Raw genomic sequence first — 25,372 nt, 5'->3', positions numbered from 1 at the left:
GGGCCAATAGCCATTTAGGTGATACCTGCCTTTTCTTGGAGTTACCTTTTGAATGGAGACGATGCTTGAATCTGTGAAGGAACCGGAAGGAGTACAGGGTATCTTGTGTTCCCTGTGGAGAAATTTACAAGCCCAATTGCTACTGCTAACTTTTCCAGCTTTGTTGTTGTTGCTAGTGTTACATAAGATACCAAAAAAATCAGAATTTAATTCTCATGTTAAATTCAAGGGGTGGAGGTGATGGGGGAACAACAAAGCTTTTGATCTTTCTTCAGTAAATAGGAGACTGGTTCCAGAATGTAAATGTTTATCTTAGAGGATGCTGTAAGCAGTACATTTATTTCTCTCTTGTGACAGATAAGAACAAAATCAAGTTAGTCATCACGATGCACATAATTTCAAAGATGCTTCTTGTCCTGTGTTAAGTTGTTCATTTGGGGATCAGTGGCAGTGTAACAGATGTCTTATTTTCCCACAAACTATATGACTGACATAATACTACAGAGCAGCTTGAGGGAATATTTGCACACAGAATTAAAACCTTCGCTGTTCTGCTGAAGACTGAGTAAAGCGTTCCATGAAATATCATTTCCTAAGTGGGCAAGTAACTTTTCTGTGGTCTTAGATCTCTTTTATATTTGTCAGTAGGCAATGACTGGTCACCCCTAAAATAATTGCATTTTAAAATATTGATGCTGGATGAAGAGCTCAGCTAAAAAAGCATATCTTACTCAAGCAATCATACTGTTTACCCAGGATGGACCATGATGAATTATATTTCAATATTTGAAATTAAGAAAAGGTTAAATACTCGGAGAATATTAATGTTAGCTTGGGGATGGGACCAGCTCAGTAAGAAAAACAGCTTGTGAAAGAAATTAATTTCAAATATCTTCCTTGGTGGTGGTGTTGGGGTTTTTTTGTCTTCTGGTATGTTCTTTGTTTCTGAAGTGCTTTTTGAGTTGTGAAGCCCTGTATGAGAGTGCTATTCTTGGGAGAAGGATGAATTACCTTGTAACAGGGATGGGCCAAGGGAGAATTCTCAAGTCCTGTTGTTACTTTGCATCTCCAGCTCATGTGGGCTGTTCTCTGGTCTGTGCCCAGGACCACATCAGCTAGTGGTATGGGAAGCTTCCTCAGCATGTCATCTTGATTGATGATGAACCTTCCTTGTGGTGCCAGGTAGGCCCTGCATGCCAGTTCACAGGAAACATTTAGGAGTGTATGTGCCTCTTCCTTGGCACAGGAGCCACTGTTGTCTCTGTTTTTACAAAAGCTTTACTTAAAAGCAAAATTCAGACAACAGTACTAAACTGAAATTGTCTTGTTATCAGCTGCTTTTTTGCTTTGAGGACATTGAATTGGACCAAGTTACTTAAAGTGAATGTTGTGCAGCTGCTGCTGCAGTGATTCCAGTCTGGATTTCCCTGCAGCCAAGGGAGAGATATATAGTCATGGTCATGTCTATTTTATACTTTTTTTAAAGTGGTTGTATATCTGTGCCTAAAAGCTCTCTACAGATTGCAGTTCTTTGTGTCTTCATCTTGGGAGCCATGCATGGCAAAATGCAACTACGTATAATAGGATATTTAGGTGATAGGAAGAGGTGGCTTTCCATAGCCTGGCTGATCCGTGCTGGCCTCCACAGTGGACTTGCTCAGGGAGGGGAGCAATCAGGGAATCATAGAATCATAGAATCCTAGGGGTTGGAAGGGACCTTGAAAAATCATCTAGTCCAACCCCCCCTGCCAGAGCAGGGTCCCCTAGAGTATATCACATAGGAACGCATCCAGGTGGGTTTTGAATGTCTCCAGTGAAGGAGCCTCCACAACCTCCCTGGGCAGCCTGTTCCAGTGCTCTGTCACTCTTACAGTAAAAAAGGTTTGAATTTTTTTTGAAATTTTTGAAAGGGAAGCAGCTTTGTTGCCACTGCAAAAATTAGTTTTAGTACTCAAGGGTAAATTTTTTGGCCCACAAATGAGTGCAGAGTGATTCTTTCTTAGGGGCATGTAAGTCTTGATCCCACTTCAGCATACAGGTCGTGGAGTAAGAAATAAAATTCAGGGGAGGGAGAGTGCTGGTTAGTATCTTAGTTTTGGGAAGATGCAGTATATGTATTTGAGGCTGCTGAGTGCCAGTCCAGAGCCTGCTGATAGCAGTGGAAAAAGTATTCACTTAATGGGCTTTGGATTATTCTTGACTAGCTTATTGTACCCATACCTCCTGCAGAGGGTGATGTGTCCTTCCTTCATCATTACTTCTTCATCCAAATGTGTAACACTTGCTTGACCAATGTGCCTTAAAGGAGATCTCATTGATGAGTGCACTGATTGCCACGTGTGCAGGAAGCAGGAGCTGCTGCTTTTTGGCAGCTGCTGTTCAGCTGGAGTCTTGCTGACCCTGGTTGTGTGTCTGGAGTCACTTTTTATCAAAGCTGAATTGAAGCAGCATCTTTGGCAGAAGGTTGTTCAGAGGTTAAGCATTTTTACCATGTTATTTGTGATCATGGTGTAGGAATTTGCATAAGATTAAGCCATGCAGTCTGTGCAGGTGCTGTTGTCCTGGTAAGCATCGTGTGGTTGCCATCATTTTCTGTGAGCAGTGGTGGCTGAGGCACATGGCAAGTGTCCTTTCCCTTCAGCAAAGCTACTCATGACATCTCTGAAGGGAACAGACAAGTGTTTCCTGTAAACACATGTACTGGAAACGTCTGTCTGGCACGTTGAATTAAAGGATTTTTCTTGATGTGCCATCTGACCCCATATGCTGAGGAACTCCAGTGCTCTGTTTTCCTCATGACTTCCCCCATCTTAAGTTGTCTTTTCTGCACACCCTTCCGCAGATGGAGTGGTGAGGATGGGCCAGACCTTGCTTCCCGCATCTGTCCCAGCAGCTGTACCACTTCCTGCTGTGACTCATCTGAAGCACACTTTTAAAAACTATTATTTTATTGAAGAGTGAAGGCACATTTGTTTCCCTGAAGCCACAAGCTAATCTCATCATTCTAGCAGCCAAGCCTTAAATGCAGGCTCTGGTGTGAAAGCCTTCAGAGGAAGGAAGTGCCTCCCATCGGTGGTGATCACGGGCCAACCCAGAGCACAGATCCTTTCCTTGTGGGCTTCAGTTGTGGTCAGAGGAACTGCAGACTTCATCACTTCTTGGAGAGTTGCAGCAAAATGTCTCATCTATTTGAATGCCAATGTCAAACATGCCACGACCTCTGCTTTTCAGATGTTCATCACTACAGCTAACTAAGTGCTAATTGGCAGATGACATTTGGAGTGAGGGGGGCATAATCTTTTGCCTAAGAAGTCTCAGCTGTGTTTTGGATCCTCTCTGGGGCTGCTGTTTGCAGTTTTGTTTTCCAGGGCTCATTGATTGCATGTATTGCAATTCTAGCAGAACAAAATGGGGCATTTTTTTGTCCTGAGAAACTGAGGATATTTAGTTCCTGTAATTTGAGAGGTTATTGTATTTCCCACAGAGATTAAATCCAAAATCTGCCGCCTCAGTTTTGTCTTAAAAAAACCAAACACCACAACAAGAAAACCCCAAACCAAAAGCACACTAACTACCGTGTTTTGAAGCATTATTTTTTTTTTCTTGTTAATTTTTCTAGGGAAACGTCAGATTCACCACTTGGGAAACCAGCTTCAACTCAATCAACACTGTCTGGATACTGCCTTTAATTTTTTCAAGATGGCTGTGAGCAAGCACCTAACCCGGGGAAGAAAGATGACCCATGTCATTGCTGCATGTCTCTACCTGGTGTGCAGGACAGAAGGAACTCCTCGTATCCTTTCATGCTTTAAAAATAAAAATAAATAAATAAAAGACATACTTGTAGCAGGTTAACTATCCCAGTTACACCTTGTTTCAAAATTTGCAAAGGTAAGTGTTCACGAGCTAGCTTGGTCACTGTTGGTTTTATATAGTGAAATGAATGGGAATTGTTTTTTTCTATGGTTCAGGTAAATTTTTCCCTTTCTAAATGTGCAGTACTTTGTATTTAAAAGAAGCTGTAAGTGTCACTGCCTTCAATCAATAACTTGAAATTTCTAATTTCTCAACATTTTCTTCTAGCATAAGATTGCACTTTTCTGGTGCTTTGCTACATATTATTTGTTTTTTTGTCATTGTTTTGTTTTGCTTTTGTAAAACAAATTAAAGTTAACCAAACCTCCTGTAGTGTCAGCATTGACAGATTAGAGTTCCAGGAGTTTTTCGATAAGCTATTTGGATTTTCTTCTTTCAGTGCTTCTAGGAAGGACAATATCATTCCTGTTTTAGCTTGGGGGTAAAAGGGCATTTGATAAATCCTGAAATTTGCTCGAAGATCATAAAGGAAATTGGTGGCTGGAGGTGGGACTGCACACAGGCCAGAGTTATAAGTGAGCTCTCCTTGCCTCTAGACTATCCCTATTTTTGCCTTGTAGAACTTAAATTAAATTTAATGTAAACTTTAAGTACTGATGGCCATCCAATATTATTTAATAATATGTATTTTTACTTCTTTTATGTTGTGTTTCAGTTGCTGGAATTCAGACTTTAGTATCAAATGACTTATTTGGTGTGATTTTAGTTCTTTTCTACTTTAAATCAGCATGTGCATATCCTCAGTATTGTGTTTGATTTTATGCTTTTTCTAGATTGCTGTTCTCATTCTGCATTTTTGCAGTGAAACAGCTTAGTTTTCTTTGTAAGGTTAAGGTGATTTTTTCTAGTTTTTTCAGAAACCACATTCAGTATTCTAAAATTAGTGTGTTCTGATAGTGTTTTGGTCATTGCATTTGCATGTTGAAAAAATGTGGTTTTGCAGGAATAATGGAATTAGAAGGAAGGCTTGTCTTTTACACTGGTCTTTTCTAAGGTAAAGTCTCTGATCTTTGAACAGTATAACTGTTATAAAGATGGTGTTGATTTAAAAGCATTGCCAGTATTTTTTATGCCCATGTCACATTTTAAAAGTAATTTATGTACAGTCATTATTTGATAGTATTGAACGATAGCTAAGCCATAATATGCAAATTGATTTTCCCCACTTGTAGTGATAAAGAATCATTTTAAGCAGTATAAGCTGTAATAGACAAGTAGGTACATTGTAACATAGCAGCCATCTGTGCAGCAAGTGTGGGTAACTTCTCTAGCAAACAAATTTTTAAAATCCTCTGCTTGTTTGACATATCCTTCAGTAAAGAATTTCAGCATTTATCTCAGTTATGTGCAAGCTGCACTGCTCTGGTTGACACTACATAAGTACCTAAATTTGATCCCAGCTCTTTTTGTTAGATGGAGATAATATCTTGTATGATGCTTCACATAAAATACTAGGACCAGGATATGAATAAGACTGCAAAACTCTGTCTTTCTCTATCAGTACCAGAAAGTTCTCCATCTTCATTTGCGTGGGTGCTGTGCCACCTGGGAATCAGGAATTGGTAGGGCATGGCTCAATTTGGTTAGTGTTGATTTTTTTTATGCACCCATTGGATAAATCTAATTTTGTAGTTCCTATTAAGAATTTAACTGTGTTGCTTTGGGTGAGGGAATTCACCACCTGCCTGTGTTCTGCTCTTTGGATTTTTTATTTGGTTTGGTTTTTAGTATTTAATATAGTTAGTATTTAGTTTAGTGTAGTTTGAAAGACAAACCCCAAATAAATGATGAATTCTAAACATCGAAATAGAAGTTCTTTTTTTGATACCCTTTCATTAGAAACTTGAAAACCTGAGAGAGCTGCAGGTGCATATTGCTAATCTTCGAGATGAAAATACCATGAAGCCTCCAAAGATTAATTATTATGGTAATTATATCAGCATGCTATATTTTCTTCCAGCCTAGGTCTGGCAGTACGGAGATGGTGCTACAGGAGGCAGACGTGTTTCCAGGGCCTATAGTCTAGAAAGACCAAGAGCTAGTGTTGAGAGTGGCTTTGTGACAAGACGTCTAGCAAGAATGCAGATGCTTTCTCAGGGTAGTAAGTTTGCAGTTGTTTTTGGTCTTCTGAAGAAGCCAGCAGAGAATGGCATGCAAAGAGCAGAAATATGCTGTACAAAGGACATACAGTATTTGTGAGACTTCAAGATTTATGTAACACTGCTAAGTAGATTAACTGAGTTTAGTGTTTCATTATCATTAGGTTGGTTATAGAAATCTTATGAAGAAATTTGGGAGAAATTTAGAAAAGGAAGTTGAAGACTGAAGATTGGTCAACCTATTTTGGAGGAGAGACCATGGAAGAAGCAGTGATGAGTAGAGAGATTATCTCAGAGACAGCACTTTGGTTTTGGGTGGGCCAAATGAATCAGTGGAGTGACTTGGGAGTCATAGAGAGGCAAGAGATATTAGAATGGAGCAGATTAGTCTCTGAAATAGAAGACAACATATTTCTTAAAAAGTATTAAGATAGAAGGTACAAAGTACATATGTAGTCTGGGGAGGTACCGTGGGATGTAGTCAGGGGCTGAAGTGGCAAGAAATGTTGTATTCTCTCCAGTGGCAGAACCAAAGAAGTGGGAAGCATTTGGAAAGGGAAAACTGAATTTAATTGTGTCTGCATTGAGTTCAATTTGAGGGAGTGGAATGTATTTATCTGACACGGATATCTGCTTATTCTTCTTTTTTCATAATGTACATGTCGCCAGCCAGCCTCTGTGAAAATGTGGGGAGAACTGTAGCCAAGTCTACTGATGCAGTCTGAATTATGCTGGAAAAAAACCCTCAGCCTGACATAGGAAAACACAAAGTTCTCCTTAGTTCTTATGCGTTGTTTAATTAATGCAAAAATGCAAAATATTCTAGCATCACACATTTTTTAATCTGAAAAAATAGTTCTGGAACTTAAAGAGAACATAAAAGCTTATTTATCTAAAGTGCAATTTTTATTTATAGTTCTTTAGAGAGTTGAATAGATTATTTGAGATTTTAACTGATTTTACCTTAATTTATGGTTTTTATTAGCTTATTTGACACAAAACCTCACAGTGTAGCAACTTTGACATAGCTTTTAATTTGCCTTGCTTATGTAACTTGTCAGCATTAATGTTTTAAAGAGAAGATGGCTTGCTAGCGATTAAGCTGAATTTGGGAGGTGTTTCATCCTTTTGATGAGCTACCTAAAAAACCCTTTAATTTATTATTCTTTTTATAAAGTGCATCTATATTATCAGTGTCAGAAGCAAAGGTATAATGTGAAAAATTCATCTGAAGGAGACAGTGATTTTTTTAAATCCTCAGGTTTGCTGGAACCGATTGTCCCTGTCCCAGAGGCTGTGCAGTGTTGAACGTTTCCAGTGACATCTGTCTTCAGCTGGCACTTCCAGCCCTCCAGGCCTTTCAGACTCTGGCTCTTAATTTGTTTCTTGGAATAGTAACAGTCCTCAGTTGTTTCTCTTTAATGTTTTGAACAGTTTTTCCACCCCTACATATGGTTGAATGGAAACAAAGGGCTCTTTAGCTGGTTCTGCTGTTCCCGAGAGAGAGAGAAACTGGGAAGAGCCGGACAGGGTGTCTGAGTGACTTGCTTGCTCTGGTGTAACCTTTGGCTGCCCCAGGGTCACTTGGGAACAATGACAGCCTGCCCAGGATTTTCCAGGTGGGATATTGGTTTATTTTAATCGAGGAACATTTCATTCTGTTTGTAATCCTTTTCACTGTACAGAACTGTTAGAAAAATTGTACAACTGCCCACTGTTTTGTTTGTAAGATTTTCCAGTACTACCAGCTGGGTTTTTTATAGCAACATTTTACATGGTAAATGTCTTTTATCCCCCACACATGCACCTTTTTTATTCTATTTATTTATTCTTTTCCTTTGAAGTTCTCTGGAAAATGCACCTTTAGTTGTAAACCAAATCCTGTCTTGTTAGAGCTTAGTAAATAAAACATTTTCCACATGAGAAGAATCCTCGCAAAGTTCCCTCAGCAGCTATCTTGTGTAAATATCCCTCTGTTTGCCTCTGGAGGTAAACCCAGGGCAAGTTTTCCCCCCACTAGGAGAGCTGATCAGACTCTACACTGGGGGGCTTGCTAAACCCTTCCCACCACCCTGGGCTGGGGCAGCCTCCTGAGACTGAGGTTGCCCGTGTTATTCAGATGGTCTCCAGTGGTTCTGTGTGTAGTCAGAGGAAAGATGTGAGGTCCTCCTCAGGTCTGTCTAAGGCAGCCAAGTCAGGCCTCTCTTCAGAAGAACCTTTCTACTGAATGTCTAAGAAAAATAACCCCTTAAATTTGAGTGTTTGGAGTGGAAGGCTGACAGGAGAAATTTTGGTGTCTTGGTGTCTTTGATGTGTAAACTTGCACTGGGTGGGAAAGTGTAAGGCGTTTTTCCCTCTGCTGCTTCCTCTGCCTTGTGAACCTCCCTTTTGTTTAAGGGAACATCACAAAGCTATTGTAGGATCACAGCAGGCAAGAAGGATTTAGGAAAAAAATGGGAATCTCCTTGCTGAATGAGGTAGTACTTTGTTACTTCCTATTTGCCTGCAGTACTTGCACTTCATTGCCAAGATATTTGAATGGCTTCTGGTTTAATGTGTTTATTTTCATGTCACAGTAAGGGAAGTTGAGAGTATTTATCTTCATTTCCAGGTGCAGAACTCAGGCTAAGTGACACGTTCAAAGTTATAAAGAAAATCTGTGGTGGAGTGAGGAATTGGTCTCTTTAATCCTAGATTTGGTAGCAGCTACGGAGCCTTTCTGCCCTGTTAGACTTTGCAAGAGAAGTTCAGCTAATTTCCTCTTGAGCATTAGCAGCCTCTGTTGGCTTCCATACTGTCTTGGGAAGCTTTGTGTAATCCTGCCATGAGAGCCTTTGATGGATGCATTCTTTGTTTCCATACTAACACTTCAAGGTCTGTCTTTGCAAGGAAAAGGGCAAGACTTCCTTTTTTATCAGGAATGAAAAATTAGATCTTCAGCAATCTTTTGACCGCTACTAAAACTTCCTGGAGCCAGCAGGCCCTAGTCTTCCTGATTAAACAGTTAACTTTTCAAATTAGGCTTTAATCAACAAAATTTTAGAGCTGTAGTTAGGGAAGTTAATAAAACCAGCTTCTAGTTCTCTTTGGTTAAGGACTTTCTTTTTTAGTAACTGACCTTTTACTTCTGATTAAAGACAGTAGCATTGAAAATGAGTTTTATTCAGGTGTTGAGTGTGAAAAGGACACCAGAGATGAAAAAAGGATTTTAAATTGCACAGCTAAAAATACATCTAATTTTTACAAAAGCAAATTGTTTCATTTCATGTCACTAGATATTTTGTGTGTGTGTGGTAAAGGGCACCAAGATCTTCATTCATAGAAAGTTGAATAGAATATTTTCAGTTGGAAGGGACCTGCAATTATGATCTAGCCCAACTCCCTGATCACTTCAGGGCTGACCAAAAGTTAAAGTATATTATTAAGGGCATTGTCCAAATGCCTCTTAAACACTGGCAGGCTTAGGGCATCAACCACCTCTCTAGGAGGCCTGTTCCAGTGTTAGACCACACCCTCGGTGAAGAAATGCTTCCTAATGAAGCATTTGCTTGGACTTGAAGTCTTGGAAAAGCCTTGTCCACTTCATTTCAAAATTAAGTTTTAAACTTGGTGTGCTTTTCAGTGGATGGTTTTTAGCTGGGAGACTTTCAATCTATTAATGAAAAAATGCCACCTTAAACAGGTTGTGGCTGATGTTGCCCCATGTTATTAGCATCTATTTCCAAATAGCTGCGTTTGGTAATGCTTGGCCTGTCTGATCATTCCTGTTTGGTGCCACAGGAGAAAATGCTGGAGACTCAGGGAAGAGGCCGGCAACAGAAATTTTATTTCATCACCTTAATTTCTCCCTGTCACCCTCTCCTCCAGCCTGGGCTGGGACTGCTCAATTTCAGCAGCAGGGCTCATGACCTGAAGCCAGTGTATCCAGTCTCCTTTTCCGTGGAGTGAAGGAGAATCACATGATGTTTCATTCACAGTCCTTGCTCACACTTCTTTGCCATGTAAAACATGTATATATAAAGGAAGTACAACGCATAAAAAATGAGGTGTTTCATGTTTCCTGTTGATGGGAAAGTAAAATTTTCCCCTCCACGTGATCACTGATGTTGTCTGTTCCATTGTGTGGTTCCATTCTCTTCCATGCTGTATCCCCTTATTGCAAGGGCTGCTCCTGGCTGCTGCCCTGTGCTCGAGGATGGGTGGTAGTGGGGCAGCAAGGCAGGAAGGGTCAGGGCTATATCACTCACCTATTCTAGTAACACTGGACTAGGTTGCCCAGGGAGGTTGTTGATGCTCCTTTCCCTTCAGGTGTTCAAGGCCAAGTTGGATGAGGCTTAGTGCAGCCTGATCTAGTGTGAGGTGTCCCTGCTCATAGCAGGGGTGTTGGATCCTGACGATCTTTAAGGTCCCTTCCAACCTTCACCATTAACCATTCCATGGTTCTGTGGTACTGCACTCTCTGGTATCTTGCCTGGTCTCCAGTTGTATTGCAGAAAAGCCTTAATTTCCTTAGGACCTGTGTCACATCTGTGTCCTGGTTTGAGTCCTCTGTGGATGTCTTTATAGTATCTGAAGTGGTGCTGGGTACATGAATTGTTCCACTTGTATCTGGTGATTTGCAATCTCTTTTAAAGAGAATTCCCTCTTGAGAAGAAAATAACCTGAAGCCTTTCAAACTGGTTGTCTGGCCTGGCACTTGAGGCACAGGGCTGAGGAGATGGTTAGTGGCCCTCAGGTCCTCCTCTTGTCACTTGTGGAGGGCAAGCTATAAACTTCACTTGTGCATGGCTCAGATGCAGCAGGAAAACTGTGTGTGTGTGATTGCTGACTGGCATTATCCTGCAGGGTGCCCCGTCACTGAAAATCATTGAAGCTTTCTGCAGGGAGACTGCAAATTTTCCTGTGGAGATTCTGTACTTGGGTGATTTTCTTTGTTCCTTTAAGATTTAAAAAATATAAAAGGGGAAGGGAATTTTACATTGTAGCGTGTGTCAGCTCAACGTCTTACTGTTTAAATCCTTGTGCTGAAAGCCCGTTATGGATGCTGCAGGGAGGGAGGGGGAAAGCTGCTGTAAGGGCTGTAGTGATAATTGACCCACTTAAGAGAGCTGCTCTAATTTTGCACGTTACAGCATCCTGGAAATTCAGATAAGAATGTTGATCTCTCCAGCTAATAGGATTTCTAAATATATCATCCAAAAGAAGCAGGAGGACTGTAATTTTGTGTGTGTGTGTTCAGGCTAATGTTTTGGTTTAGTATTGCATACACAGAAAATCTGCTTTTCTGTTAACTTGTTACCAACTCAGGATAAAATAGCATTTGACCTCGGCTGCTGGCAAGGGGAGACCTGATCCTGTCCCATTGAATTCACTGAGGAAGTTCTCAGCAGCTTTTGGGTAGAGGAGTGACCAACTTTTTTCCCCTCAGGATGTTGGTACCCAGCAGGTGGCCCAAATTGTCAACTTTTCCATAATGCAGCATTAAACAAAGTATCTGCAGAGACATAGAAAGGGACAGGGTCACAAGATGGCCTATCAAGATTACAGATTTTGGCTGGTTTCGATAGCTTTGTTATTTGTTTTCCTCATTTAAGGGAAATTTTGAACAGTAAGGTCAAAGTAGTCCTCTACTGAAATGTAACTGCAGAAATACATTATTGCTTTACAGAGCTGTGTTTCAAGTCTCTCTCTAGGCAGTTCTCTGTCAGAGCACATGCATAGTGAAAACCATGGGGTTTGCGCTCCCTAGAGCCATTGTACCCAGGTTGTTTTAATTTTGGAGGTCCTGTGCTGTTGTCCATCATATATTTTTTGTGTTATAAAAACAGATAACGATCTCTCTTTGAAAGGAAGGAACAGGCTTTAGTCTGTAGGCTTCTGGGTTAGGTCCACTGAAGCCCTTGTCACTGTAGGCTTGAATTCCATTATGGGCAGGTAGAAGAAGTGTTTGCTGTTTGGCAGTCCTCAGCTCTGTCACCATATTGGGCCTTGTGTAACACAGAAATACTTAACAGCAGACACATCTGAGCCAGATTTATAATGCATGCTCTAGTGGTCTGTTATTGAGTGCATAAAAATAATAATTAATAAAATTCATTGCATGGTCTGTCCTCTTAGTAATTAGGTTGCAGTTTGGGGTTTCTGAACTGATGAGACATTCTTGTCATAGAGGTGAAATAGGGAGAGGAGAAGAAGCAAGGAACAGGAGAGCTACAAAGGCATCAGGCAGCATAAAAATACAAGAGGCAGCCCTCACTTCCCAGCAGCACTGGGAGAGGATGGTGCTTTGAAACATGCTGGCAGAGAGACATGGGAACTAATGAGAGGAGCAAAGGCAGAACAAGTTCTGGGTGATGGATGAGGGGAGGGAAATGTGATGGCAGAGAGGTCTCCTTCCAGTAAAATGAGTACAGAGGAGGGGTGATAAGGAAGGGGATCACACCTCTGATGTCTCTGACCTTCAGCGATCCTTGCATGCTTGTGAAAATAAATATTTAACCATCTTCTAAAAGCTTGTTTAAAAGAGGAAATGATTAGGTTGGCTCTCTGCTTAATTCTCAAGTTTATCTCTGCATCTAAATTTTGGTGCTTATGTCAGCAAAAGCAGCATTATCAGTGGATAGTGTTTTGACCTGATGGGAGCTAATAATGTTGCAAACACCAGCTAAATAAAAACCAGCGTGGTGCAGCTGGTCCTTGTGGAGCACGTTCTGGCTTTTGTCAGAGGATATGGTGGATGTGGTGTGGGGTGTGGTGGAGACTCTTCCCCTTCCTTCCCTGCACACCCACCCCCCTTAAGAAAAGGAAGGAAAAAAAGAAAAGAAAAGAAAAGAAAAAAGCATTACTTGATGCTTTGTTTCAATAAATCCTGGTAGCAGAAATGATCAATTACGGTTGATGTTTTTGATTGGCCACTGAAAAATATTCCTGGTTGGAGCCGTTGCTAATGTTTTCTGCATGTTAATACTTCAAAAGTCAATTAGAAAATTAAATGTTCTCCTTCATTAAAATAATTTTTAAGATTGAGTATTTGCATTTTAATGCAGTAAGAATGATGCCTTACAAGACAAATTCATATTATTAAATACTTTAATTAAAATCAGTAATGCAAAATAGGGTGAAAAAAACCCAATGCATTGAGAACCTATAAGCACTTCTGTGCTTGCTATCTGCAAACATTATTTTAGCTTGAGGTCTTCTAATACTGTGTCCACTTTCATTGTGTTCTTTAGTCTTATATAGCTATTTTTTCTCTTTTGTCTTTTGATGTTGTAAGAACAAAGTGAAGATATGTCAAAGAAACAATATTTGGAAAAACAAGATTAATTCTTACACCTGACCTGTCCTCATATGTTGAAAGTGCTCTTGATATGATTTCTTACATCCTAATAAAGTGTAAGCCTTTAAAGCTTGGTAAAAGTACTTCTCAAGAGCTGTCTTCTTCAGATGTTTGTCACTAGGATTTTGTTTGTGTGACATAGGCTCCGTACATGAGCTTCATACTGGAAATGCTTCTCAATGAAAGATTTTTAGCAGTATGTAATCTCATGCTAAGTAATATTGTGAGCTGAGCCTTTTCTAACCTTTTCACTGCTTGCCTGCCTTTGTGGCAAGTCCATGTCCTTCCTTGAAGGCAAAAGAAAATGTCTTTTAAGTTTAACTGCCAGACTGGCTCAGTATTGTTGTAAGTCTGAATGATGTAATACTCAATCACATGGTGGTATGTCTGCTATTTTCCCCCCTTTGAGAGAGAAAATAATCTTTCCATCTTATTCAGTTTTAACAGTTTGGGAAAATAGCAGCCTTAAATGAGACCCAAACCAACCAAAACCTTGATTTTTTCCAGAGCCCTGTTTTTGAAGCCAAATGTTCCCTCTGCCTTCTTTATTTTGACTTGCTAATTGGAAATAAGATGTTGAAGATAATGTGTGCTTTGATGCTTGTTTATTGTATCTTTTATTTAGATTTAATCCTTTAAACATTTGACAATAAAACATAAATTGCAGAGCTCTCATCTTTAGATCAGCTGTAAGTGAATCATTTAAGTTTTCAACATCCTTCCAGTTTGGGGAGAAACACAGTAGTTTCAGTGATGTTTTGACTGTATGTGTTGGTAAAGTGCTGTGAGATTTGCTAATCAGTATTTTTAAATTGAGATATATAACTGTTTCTTCAATGAAAGAGCAGCTTGTCTGCCAAAAATAAAGTCTTTGCTTATGCCTCGACAGGGAGTAGAAATCAATGTTCTTCAGATTCCTTTCATATTGGTAAGCAGGGAGGAATGGTGAACAATATATTTTCATAGAATCATAGAATGTCTTGGGTTGGAAGGGATCTCTAAATGTCCTCTAGACCAACTCCCCTACAATAAGCAGGGATATCTCGCACTAGAACAGATTGCTCAGAGCCCCATCAAGCCTCACCTTGAATGTCTCCAGGGATGGAGCCCTCACCACCTCTCTAGGCAGCCTGTTCCAGTGATCCACTGCCCATGTATTGATGAACTTTTTTCCTAATGTCCAGCCTAAACCTACTCTTCTCTGGCTTGAAACCACTACCCCTTGTCATATCATTATATGCTGTAGTGAACAGGTCTACTCATCGTGAAAAGCAAATTTTGAAAAATACAATATATAGACTGAGGAAAAAAAATCCTTTTATCACTGTAAATTTACAGTATTTTTCCTTCTATAATTTTTAATATTATTATTTTTTTTTAAATTGTGTTCATAGATCCTTTAGGCCTTGCAGTCTCCAAGGGGAAACAAAGGTGTTACTGTCATTTCAGCTACTGTAATGTGAGGCAAAACCCTAGGACAAACAAAGAGTTTCAAGTTATCAAGTTAGACTGCTGAAAAATTGAGAAGTTACCTGAAGTTACTGAGAAGGTACCACTGTGTCCTTGCTTTGCAAGGATTTTGTCCTCTCCTGGTTAACGTGCATTAAAAATACACTTTTTCCTGCTTCCCTAGTGAAACCATGGTTTCAGAGTGACAAAGTTCTGCCTATTCAGCTTCAGAGATAGTGAGATGACAGATGCTTTTCTGTGACTTTTCCTGCTGGGTAAAAGAGCTGGACTGTCTAAATTGAGAATTTTTATTTTGAAATTTGCCACTGAAATCACCAGTGAGCCATCCTTGATCTCCAGGGAAATAAGGAAAGAAATTTAAAATAATTATAAGTCATTACTGAATAAGTCTTCTTTCAAAGAAACATCTGGAGGTTTCAGCTGCTGTGTCTCAGTTGGTACCTGAATTCAGAGAATGCTCTAGTTTGTACGTATCTGGAGTTGAAAGTTTGGTTTTCCCACATGAGTGCTGTTAACTTCTGCAGAATCTAAGCTGAATTTGGTTTTCTGTGTGAAATTTTCTGGTCCTTAAAGGATCGGTCTTCTGGAGAATGCACCAGATGGGCTGCATCTGTGCTGCTGTCTCTGAGGGACTCCCAAATCACTGCATTCTTGTCACATCTGGAGGACCCAGATCATTGCCAATAATTATTTCCAGCACATACTCAGATTATAGTTTTTCAGTTTAAAACTATTTTTGTCAAGGTTCAGTTTAATACTTATTATCTTCTACCTAGATGCTAAGCTCTTACTGTGGCAGAGGAGGAAAACTCCTCCTGTATTGTTGCTGCTGTTCTAATTCCTCAGTCTTTGAACTAGTGGCTTCAGTGTCTCAGCTGTTTCTCATAGTCACTCAATGATGAAACAGGAGAATGCTCCAGTCCTGGGTTTTGCTGATAATGTTGGCAGCCCTCCCAGCAGAGCTGTAAACTGGTCACTTTCCTCCTGTTGCAACTGGAGAAGTTGGGAGCACCACCAGGAGCCAAAAATGTTGGCTGAGAGGTAGTATCCAAAACATAAGAACAGCATCAAAAAAAGAAGCTGGAAAAAAAATAAATGTAGCTTGACAGAAGTGATTTCATTGCAACAGTCTTTCCTACTGACAGGTTGTAGGATAAGAGGAAGGAGAATGTAGAGCACTTTCCACAAGCTCTCCATCAGTCAGAGAAGGTGTGGTACATACAGAGAAATATTTGTACAGGCAATGAATCTGAAGATGATGAAATAGAGAGGAGACAATCCAGAAAGCCTGTGTCCTGTGTAGGATTGTAGAGTAATTTAGATTGGAAAGGGCTGCTGGAAATCTTCTTTCCAGTTCCCTGCTCACATAGATTGCTGAAGACCTACTCTTGTTGAGTGATGGGTATCTCTAGCAATGGACATGTCATCCTCTCTGGGTTTTACTGCCTTCATGGCAAAGACTTTTCTTCCTAATATCTAGTCAGATTTCCTCTTGCTGCAACTTGTGTCTGTTGCCTTTTTTTCTGTCTGTGTGTCTGAGAGGAATTTGGCTCCATGTTCTTTATGCAGCCCCAGTAGATAGTTCAGACAGCATTAGATCTCCCTTAAAGCCCTCTCTCTTCTCCATTCTGAACAAGCTGAGCTCTCCCAGCTTTTCTTCATATATTACATGCTTCAGCCTCTCAACCATCTCAGTGACCCCCAATTGTAGTTGCTTCAGAGTATTGAGGCTGTCCTTCAGAGCCTAGCCTTGAACATGACTCACTGTAGGTCCTGACAGTAGTTACTTCCCTTGGCTGCTGACTGCATTTTTTCTGATTTGCTTTGGTAAGGGGAGCTAAAAGCCAAGAAGGTTGTCAGGGCTGAGCCCTGCCTGTTCACCTTTTGAAGCTCTTGTTGCTGTGCCATCTGAAAGGCAAGAGTTGTGGGTCCAGGAGAAGAGCACACAAGTGGAAGCTTTTATAGGTGAATGGCCAGGCTTTGAGAGGATTGTGTACCTATTTCAGTTTCTTTCTCTCAGGTGATTTCTGCATATTTATTTATTTTTTTACTAGTGGATTATTGTAATGACCTAATATGTAAACAGTTTGCACCCTTGCTGATGGTTCTGCTGGTGGAGGTGTAGAATTACAGCATTTTATGGAGAAGCTCAGGGTTACAATCCCCATCTTCTGGTTGGTGAAACCGGGACACAGAAGGGAGGCAAAATGCTCATCAGGGCAGTAATATGATGCAGATATATTTGTGTCCCTTGTGCACCTCTACCTCATACAGTCATATGCTGCCTCCCACAATGTTGGAGGCCTGCTCTGCATATTACTGTTGTATTTGATTTTGCTAGCATCCTACAATATAGGTTTCCAAGTATATTGGCTAAAAGTATATTGGAATTTTCAGCTAAAATTGTGAAGAGTACCAAGTTCTGCAGGCTCACTAGCTCTGGTTCTGTACTGAGCTTGTTATAAAAATCCTAGGCTGAATTTGTAAGTCTCAGTGGTGAGGAAAAAAAAGAGTTACCATTTTTGAAGGCTTTGCAAACGTGACACAATCAGCAAGCAGCTGTAAACAGACTCACAATAGCATTCTCACTGGTGGTTTGGAGCAGAGCTGTATTTTAGGAGTTTGCCATCAGCACACTGTAGAATGTTATTTGAAATTATGCTGCTTGGTTACAATAAAACTACTGCAAGATTGCATGAATGGCGTCCAAAGAGATCTTTCCCAGCATATCACTGGCAGTTTTGATTTTCCCAGAGGCAGATGATATGTACATCATTACAGATTATTTTTTTCCACTCATGAAGGGTTCCAGCAGCTGAGATAAGTTTACAGCTTCTTAAAAACTGATAATGAAAGAGCAGTCTGTGCTGTAAGAGAGACACAAGATAAGTGCTTGCCATTGCTACAGCATTCAAAAGAAGATAATACGGGGATAAAAATTTAAAATGACACTTCAGGAAAATATTCCTCATTTTCAATCTTGATTACATCCATTTAATGAAGGTGTTTAACTTCTAAGAACGTGAGAAATGCCATTTGCAAGTTAATTAACTTCGGTGTGTTCATTCACTGATGCTGTGCAACATTGTCTTGCGATGCTTTGGGAATTCCTACCTAGGTGAAGTAAATATTGACAGTAATGCCAACAGAACTGTGACAGGTGTAGAATTGCAGCAGATCACTAACTGAAGACCTGAGTTTTCAGTAGGGTATTGATATTTGTGTTCTGGCCCCTTCCTACTCTCCTCTCTCCCCACACACCTTTCCGCAATACAGAGTTTTCCTTTAGCTCCCTAAGGATCTCACCATAAGGATGAATAAGCAGTAAACAAGGAGTTGATGCTTCAATGTTTTAAACACTGAGAATTGATACATATATTTATGAAGTGATTTTACAGCAAACTGATACAAAATTGAATTAAATATAAAAATTAATAATGAATTAAGAGGTTGTTCTTGGAGCTTCTTAGCCTTGCGTTTTGGTTGATAAATATGTGAAAATTAGGGCTGGCATATTTGAAAGGAGGGGCTGAATCTGTGATACACGTCATGTCTGTTTTCATTGCCAGGTCCTCAGGATGTCACTTGGCTCTTAAGCCCTTTCTGCATGTTTTGGCCAGGTGGGCAGACTTCTATGTTGATTTACATATCATAAACCCACTGGTTATATCAGGACGTTGCATTAAGACAAGATGTAGCTTGGGTCTTTCAAAGGTGAGGACATGGTCTGAAAAGTAATTATCGACCATAAAGTTAGTTAACTATGGGGAGATTATAGCAGAAGCACATTTGAAAGCTTGTTTCTCTGACCTTTGGAGAGACTTGGGAACTCCAGAGGCAAAATGTGCATTATAATAGTAAGATAATCAGAAGATTTCAGAGCATTTTACCAAGGAACGGGAAGCTGTTGTCTTCATTATAAAAACATGATGAAGGAAGGATGAAATGTTTTTTTGCAGGGCTGAGGCAAAAATGGAAACAGAAACCTAGTGTTCTGAGGCAGAGCCTGGTGTTTGTTTTCTTGGGGAAAACTGGTTCCAAAGGAGAAGCACTTATTTCCCACCTTTTCATGCAGATAAAACACAATAATATAAAATACCTGTGACTGTATTTTTGCTACTCAATAGATCATCTCTAAGATTTATTCTAATAATTGAACTCTTCAAAAAGTTAGCTGCCTTAAAATCTTAGATATATCATCATTCTTCCCTGCCACGTGAACTCCTTCCTCTACCTGCTGTCTTACACTTGCTCAAGGACCAAATTTAATCTTTTTCTGGGGGCAACTTTGCAAGATAATTAAAAAAAAATATTTAAGTCCAGTGTATTATGTCCTTGAAAGGGAATGTGTTGAGAGTTGTATCCATTTCAAAGCATGATGCATCACCTGTGTCAAGTCCTGAAGGGTATTTAAAATTGATATTTGGTACTTCTAAAGTTAAAAAGCTATTGCAGTTCTGTCTCTCTCTTTTTTTTTTTTTTTTTTAATTGTATTTTGTTGAGCCCTCTTCAGTTGGGTTTTCAGGAAGAGAAGGTATCTTCTTACCCTGATGGTGACATCTAAAGTTGCAATCTCTCACTATGCTTTGTGCTTTGCTGTGAAGTAGAAGTGACGACATGGTTACATATTGCACCTTGTCCACAGGCTGGTAAATTCAAACATGCTCACTCAGTTGCTTGTGTTTGTTACTGTATCCCAAGATACCTGGCTAAATGTCCAAGGAGGCAATGTGAGTTTTCTACTCCTGTACTGCTAAATAAACCTTCCTTGAATACTGTAAATACTCGGCAGCACTCTCAAGCATAGCCTGTGCAAGATGCATTATTTTTTATTTGGTAAAATGTGTTATTAATAACTCACTTGGGATAAGCTGCTGTTTATGAACCATAAGGCAAGCCCTCTTTAGACAATGTAACTCACTTTAATAAAAATCAAATTGTGTGTACCTCTGTGCTGTTATGAATTATGTAGGCTCCTGTCACAGTGAACGTGTAGAAATTTTTTGTATATTCAGTGCAGGCATTTATTGAAGTGAAAGCATGGGTTGTAGACTTTTCAGCCCACTGATGGAGGGCATCAGTTTAGCTCCATGTTTTCCTGTTCATTTTATTGAAAATGACTAAAACAGACTGCTTTGTGGAGTTCAGTCAGCGTAGAAGTGTTGTGTTGGACTGATTTCCAAGTGCTGTTGATAAACTCATCCTAAGCACCCAGTTTTCAGCTCTGTGCAGCATTTAAGGTCTGTAACAAAGAGATGACAGGGGAAATTATAATGAGTTACTCTGATGCCTTTAATCAAACTTGCTTTGATTACTACAAGACTAGTAATTAACAGTTTGGTAACATTTGTGGAAGTGTTGCTTGGTCATGCCCCAGGACAGAGCCAGCCTATCCATGAAGCCATTACTCCTGGTGGCTTTCATCAGTGCTGGAGGTGTGAGGGAGGGTGGGAATGCACAGAGCTCTCCTGCCTGCTGAGGTGAGGTTTTCTCATCAGCAGGCATATGCCATTAGGGCAAAGCTATTCCTATCCTGCCTGCTTTTGGAGTACAAGGGCTCCCTTTAGTGCGTGGCAGCAAATACCCAGTTCAAATAATGAAAGAGGTTTCTGCAGGTATGTGCCTACAGGCATCTGATACAGAAGGGCTTATTCTGTGATTATGTTACATGACATATGCTGATACGAGTCTCTTAAAGGCCTTTGAGAAAGGGAAACTTAACACATCCAATTGTTGGACTTCCAATCAAAAGCCATTAAGGAATCAGCAGCCTCAGAATTTAGTTTCTTTTTGAAGCTGTACTTTTTTTTTTTTTTAAAAAAAAAAAAAAAAAAAAAAGCTCTAGTGTCAGAAACTTTCTGCTAAATGAGTGGCACTGTTTTACATGTAAGATATTAGATAATGCCAATGCATGGATGAATCAAGTTCTGTGGCAGGGGGGTGCACTCGATGATCTTCAGAGGTCCCTTCCAACCCCTACTGTGATACTGGAAGAAAGTAGCATCTGAGTTTCTGTGCAAACTGCCATGTCCCAGTGTTGGGTACAGCAGGTGCTGTGCTCCAATCCCAGCAAAGGTCTGTTGAGATGATTCTCTGAGGAGCACTTAATACCAGCACATTAGACTCAGTATGGGCATGAAAGAAAAGATGTAATGCTCTGCTGCCAGCATGGAAAATGTAAAACATTCTGTATCTACAGAACTTGGTTTTGTTCTGGTTTAATTACACATAGTAATGCTACTTTTCTAAAAGTATAGCTGGATGTTTACTGTGGGTAAATCAGAACAGTACTATGATGAACTTTTACACAGTAATTGTGTGTACTTCAAACAAGGAAGGTGTTATCAGCTTTATAAGATTTTTGGTTTACTATAAAGCAGTTATTTTGCAGGCTTTTTGCTCCTTATTTATTTTAAGGTTTCTTTTGCAGATAAGGTAGGTCTTTGTGTTTTGGAGGGAGCTGGGCAGAACTCTGCAAACAGTGTTACTTTAAAGAGAAATTTGAGAAGGTGGGATGGGTGAGTGAGAGATTGTCTCAGGCTCTAGTTTTGATGAATGTGAGCTGGTGTGGCTTCAGAAACAAGTAATCTTTCTTTGCCCTTGCCTTCTCAGTCCTCCCCCAGTCTATCTCCTGCCTTCTGTCAGCCCAGGTGTTTGTGCATGTGAAATGGGGAGTTAATCCAGCTGAAAATGGGCTGGGGGGGGGGAGGAGGGGAAGAAAAGAAAAAAATACTAATTTTGGATGTTTCCCTGGGCTGGTTTGCCATGTTGCTGCACAGAGCGCAGCCCAGGGAGGGGAGTGGTGATGGACTGGAATCAAGCCAGTTTGGGGCAGACTGAGATTATTCTGTTCATTCATCTGGGTGAACCATAGCTCTAATACTTACTTTTTATTTATTATTGTTTTTTTCTTTTTTCTATATCTTTCTAAACTCTTCCTTTTGGCATTGTATGAAAAGCAGAGCGCGCAGGTCATGACAGGTGCTGGTTTTCTTTTGCCTCTTCCAAGCAGGCAGTGTAGTTTTTTTGCTCTGCTCTCAGTTTCTGCCACTTCTCTGTCACAGGAGCTGCTTCACGTTTCCAAATGTGTGGGCTGCTGCTGTGCTGAATACCTTATTCTTCTCAGAATAGTTCTTCCAAATCTGCACCTCTGAGTTTTGTGAAACTTTTCTTTTGTTGTTGGTACAAGAGTCATAACCTTTACAGACTTTGTCTACAGGGGAGACAGAGAGACAACTGAACTCCTTTACATCTACTTAAATCTTTATTATTGGTGTCCTCCTTCACAGCTGCTTTTTTTAATGCCTACTTTATTGTCAGGTGGTCATTTGGTGCAGATTTTTGGACTAAAAAATTTCATACCTGCTTATGTGTTCAAATTCTTTTCAGACACGGGATGTTTTCTGCAGTGATTTTACTATTTACTCTTGTTTCTTGTTCCCTTGCAGCCTGAGCTTTGCTTCTTTCCTGGTGCCTCTCTCCCTTTATTGTCTGCCAGCCTCTCTCTTCTTGTAAGTTCTTCCTTAAACCTTGCTTCTCCTAGCAACCTCTCTTGTTTTCCCTCCTCAGCACTCGTTCAATTTACTGTTCAGGGGATGGGGTCTTTCTTTCTTCTTTGGAAACTTTTTGTTGTTTGCATATAGCCAACTGTTATTTATACATGGCTACATCATCCAGGTTGAAGATTAATCTCACGTCTCTCAAAACTTTTAAATTAATATTTACATTTTCAATCCATGGCTAAATTTTATTTTCCCAAAGTAAATATATACTAACTAGAATATCTTTCAGTAGCTTGGTTCAAATATTTTTTGCATATTTTATCTGTCTGGTATGTTGAATAATTGAGCTTTGACTGTACGTTCATTTTGGGACAAGAAATATATATTTTATTTTATTTTTTACTTTTTTTAGTGTTGTTGTTCTGTGCTTGTAAATTTATATGCTACCATGTAAATGCTTTGCAATATCCCACAAAGCCGGTTATTTATTTGAAGTTAGTAACACTAGGGATACAGTCTAGTCTGAATCCTTTGAAGACAGTACTCTCCAAGGGCAGCATTTCCAAAAGTGCTGAACACTTGCTGCATATTTAGCTAGCCTGGCCTGCTTTGGAAAGTGTTCTTCTGAATGGGCAAGACTCTGAAGACAATTATTAAGAAAAGCTACAGCATTAATTTAGTAAAGACTGAACTGTATATGTACTGGGGAGTCTGAAGGTTAATATACCTGCCAGGCGGTGGATCCATCCAGTCTAACTGGCTGAGGCGCCAGCCAGCAGCCTGAGTGCTCTAGAATTTGTCTCCAGACACTGGCGACAGAGGAAGGGGGAACTGGTGTCAGAAGCTAATTCAGATCTTAGGTGAGCCAGAAAGCTGCACTGCTAACCCTTTCAGTTAACGCCCTGAGTTGAGGCAGGCTGGATGCAGCCTGCAGGGCCTGTCTGCTTTTTGAATAATCTGCCACTGATTTGTGCAATGCTGAGTTACTGCTGTTAACTTTATCTTAACTATGAAGATAAAGGTGTTGCATGTGCTGAAAGGGAACTGCTAGAGAAACATCCTGATTTACCTGGGGAAGGAGTGTGGCACTGCTTTTTGTCCTCAAATTGAGGATTTTAGAATACAGAATATGAAAAATGTTTTATGAAATACAGATGTTTGCTGTGTGTGAAGAGGGAAAAAAAAAAACATAGACCAAAATGGAATTATTTTTTTGCTCTAGCATTATTCTACACATAAATAAAGATGGCTTTTTATGAAAATGGCATTTGTGCTTACCAGTTTGTTTAAAAATAACCAATAAAATAAAATGTTGATTTTATTTGTATACTCTAGTGCAACCTGTGATATGTGGGCTTTTTGCACAGACAAAATTGCAAACCTAAGAAACTTTGAAAGCTGTAGGATTTTCAGCCTCAAGGCAAAGCTTTTATTACAGTTGTCAGAACTGAGTTTTCTACAAAAGATTTTGCTTTGGTTATTATTTTCTAATAGTTTTAGTTCAGTCTCATTGGGAAGAGAAATGTTTATTTTAAACAATTAGTGCTGTCAGTCAATTTTAATTAATTGCTTATTTAAATCGTTAAAGTTTGTAAAGCAGCAGAGATATAATAGAAAGTCATAATCAGAAATCACTTGGTGTAATGAAAATATGGAGAAGGAAGTTTGTGAAATGGGTGTTGAACTGGAAGGTGGAAAACCGGGTTCCGAGCCAGCCCAACACTGTCACTAGTATTTCACCCTGGTGTTAAGATTTGCTTTTTAGCTTGCAATTAGCTAAATTGCTCTTTTTGAGTACAGAGGGGGACTCCATGATTAAATATTTTATATATTGAATGGATCTGGTTTCAGTTTTTGTTAGAAACAAAAGTGTTTTCGTTTCAATTGAAAAGGGGTTATGTTTGGTTAATGGACAGCACAAATTTTATGGATGTAAAATTTCTGTTGAGTGGCTTGCAGTCATGATACATTGGCATCAGTCCTTTTTCTGTGGTATGGCTGATTTTGTAGTAAGCTTGTAAAATCAAGTAAAAAAAGTTCTGAGGGCAACTTAACGAGAACTAACTAAAATAAATATTATACTCTCTGACTTCTCTGTGCTGCTTATATGTGCCTGTATCTCCCAGATATGACAGGCTACATAGTGGAAGAATCTCAAGACAGTAGCATGAAATAATGTTTGAGGGTTTCCTCATTGTTGTCAGACACTAAAGTAAAGATTTATTATTTTAATTTTTTTTAGGACAGAGAAACAACTCTATTGTAAATGATAGTTGTTATTTTAAAGGCATCTTCCACAATTTATTCCTGCATCTTTGTATGTAACTTTGGCCAACGGCAGTTTTGCCTCCTGCTAAATGTTAATATTGAAAACCAAGGAGATTTTGCTGCATGTAAGTACTTTACAGTTGTCTGAATATGTAAAATGTAGGCCTATCTGAAGGACAAATGCATGCTTGTTTTGCTATTTTGGGTTGTAGGTTTCCAGTAATATTGATTTCGTCCTGAACTTTTGTTTCCTCTGGTACTGAGAATGAGATCATCATTGCTGTGATTCATGGCACTCTCCTGTTACCCACAGATTACTGGATTAAAAAGGCAGAAAAGGAGCTTTCTGGCCACTTGGTCTGACCTCTCGCATCATGCTGGTCAGAGGATTCCCTTTCATTAAATCTTTTGAAGTAAAGCCTCTCGACTCATCTAATTCCAATTTGAAAGTTTCTGGTGACGAACAGTCAGGTGCAGAGCTGGGTGAAATTAGCATAAAACATGAACAGCAAAGGAAAAGCAGTTTAAACTGTTAATGCTTTTTGCTTTTTCTTTTCCTTTTTCTCTTTTAACCCAAGTCCACTTGTGCCCTGTTATTTTGTATATGCATATCTGCAACATCAGTAGCTTTCTATCCCTTTAAGAACTTTTGCATGTGCTAGCAGTCTCTGTATGTAAAATATCATTGTTTTCTTTCAGCTTCAAAGAAAACATTTATCTTATGATTGTATATTTTTTACTACATATTTAGTATTATCTGCTAGTTTCAGCTGTTGTATGTTCTCCTGAACTGTTCCAACTTTGAACAGGAGTTTGAA

General features: G+C 39.6%; 1 protein-coding gene across 1 annotated transcript in view; it reads left to right on the top strand.

The window, feature by feature from the left end:
* BRF1 (BRF1, RNA polymerase III transcription initiation factor 90 kDa subunit) overlaps positions 1-25,372 on the top strand; it is a 164,216-nt gene that overhangs the window by 36,362 nt on the left and 102,482 nt on the right. Inside the window, exon 3 of the mRNA XM_010000663.1 lies at positions 3,620-3,793. Coding sequence (XP_009998965.1) covers positions 3,700-3,793 — 94 coding nt within the window. The 5' untranslated portion in view covers positions 3,620-3,699. The remainder of the gene's footprint in view (positions 1-3,619; positions 3,794-25,372) is intronic.

The sequence above is a fragment of the Chaetura pelagica genome, unplaced genomic scaffold, assembly GCF_000747805.2.
Source record: "Chaetura pelagica isolate M959 unplaced genomic scaffold, ChaPel_1.0 scaffold36, whole genome shotgun sequence".
NCBI lineage: Eukaryota > Metazoa > Chordata > Aves > Apodiformes > Apodidae > Chaetura > Chaetura pelagica.
The sequence above is the reverse complement of the archived record's forward strand: the minus strand, read 5'-3'. Positions and strand labels throughout refer to the sequence as shown.